A 920-nucleotide genomic window follows, 5' to 3' on the forward strand; every position below is an offset into this window, starting at 1 on the left:
CCAACATTTTAAAAATCTATAAATATTTACTCTTAACTTTTTTCCTTAAGAAACGGCAGTTGTGTCATTGGATATTTCCTGTTATTGACGGTATAAAATATAGTAAGAGAAATTTCGTAAATGCTTGTTAATTTGTCATTTTGTATACTGTTTTAAATGTATAGTTTCATTGTTTACTTTTCCATATTCACACATGTTTTGGTATAAAATTGTGACAAGACTTCTGCTTTGATAAGCTGTATCAGTAAATGATTACGATATGTATATCAATATGTTTAACAGAGACAAAGAAACGGGACCAGCCTGCACTGTAGCTACCACGGTGGCCCTGCCAACATTAAGCATAGAGAATACACCACTGTTTCTTGAACTAAAAGCCCCTGCACATGGGTGGGTCAGGATTCCGTTAACAATTACGTACTATCTTCACAATCGAACTTCCAGCGTGCAGGACATAGAAGCTTTCGTGGACAGCAGTGATGCTTTTATGTATGCTGGAAATAAGCAGGTAAACAGTCCAGTGTCTTTATGATTTTCTTATGTGTTGAAAATGATCAGGTAAACAGTCCAGTGTCTTTATGATTTTCTTATGTGTTGAAAATGATCAGGTAAACAGTTCAGTAAACAGTTTAACAAATACACTGGTCACATAGTGTCCCACATATTTTGGTCAACAGCTACACTGGCCACATAGTGTCTTACATATTTAGGTCAACAGCTACACTGGTCACATAGTGTCCCACATATTTAGGTTAACGGCTACACTGGTCACATAGTGTCCCACATATTTAGGTTAACAGCTACACAGGCCACATAGTGTCCCACATATTTAGGTTAATAACTACACTGGTCACATAGTGTCCCACATATTTAGGTTAACAACTACACTGGTCACATAGTGTCCCACATATTTAGGTTAA

At 36.6% G+C, this 920-nt stretch overlaps 1 protein-coding gene across 1 annotated transcript in view; it reads left to right on the plus strand.

The window, feature by feature from the left end:
* The first annotated feature begins 258 nt into the window (after positions 1 to 258).
* The window catches only part of LOC106476518 (trafficking protein particle complex subunit 11-like), a 3742-nt gene continuing 3080 nt past the window's right edge, over positions 259 to 920 (plus strand). The window contains exon 1 of the mRNA XM_013937173.2: positions 259 to 508. Coding sequence (XP_013792627.1) covers positions 260 to 508 — 249 coding nt within the window. The 5' untranslated portion in view covers position 259. The remainder of the gene's footprint in view (positions 509 to 920) is intronic.

Source organism: Limulus polyphemus, unplaced genomic scaffold (assembly GCF_000517525.1).
Source record: "Limulus polyphemus unplaced genomic scaffold, Limulus_polyphemus-2.1.2 Scaffold10773, whole genome shotgun sequence".
Classification (NCBI taxonomy): domain Eukaryota; kingdom Metazoa; phylum Arthropoda; class Merostomata; order Xiphosura; family Limulidae; genus Limulus; species Limulus polyphemus.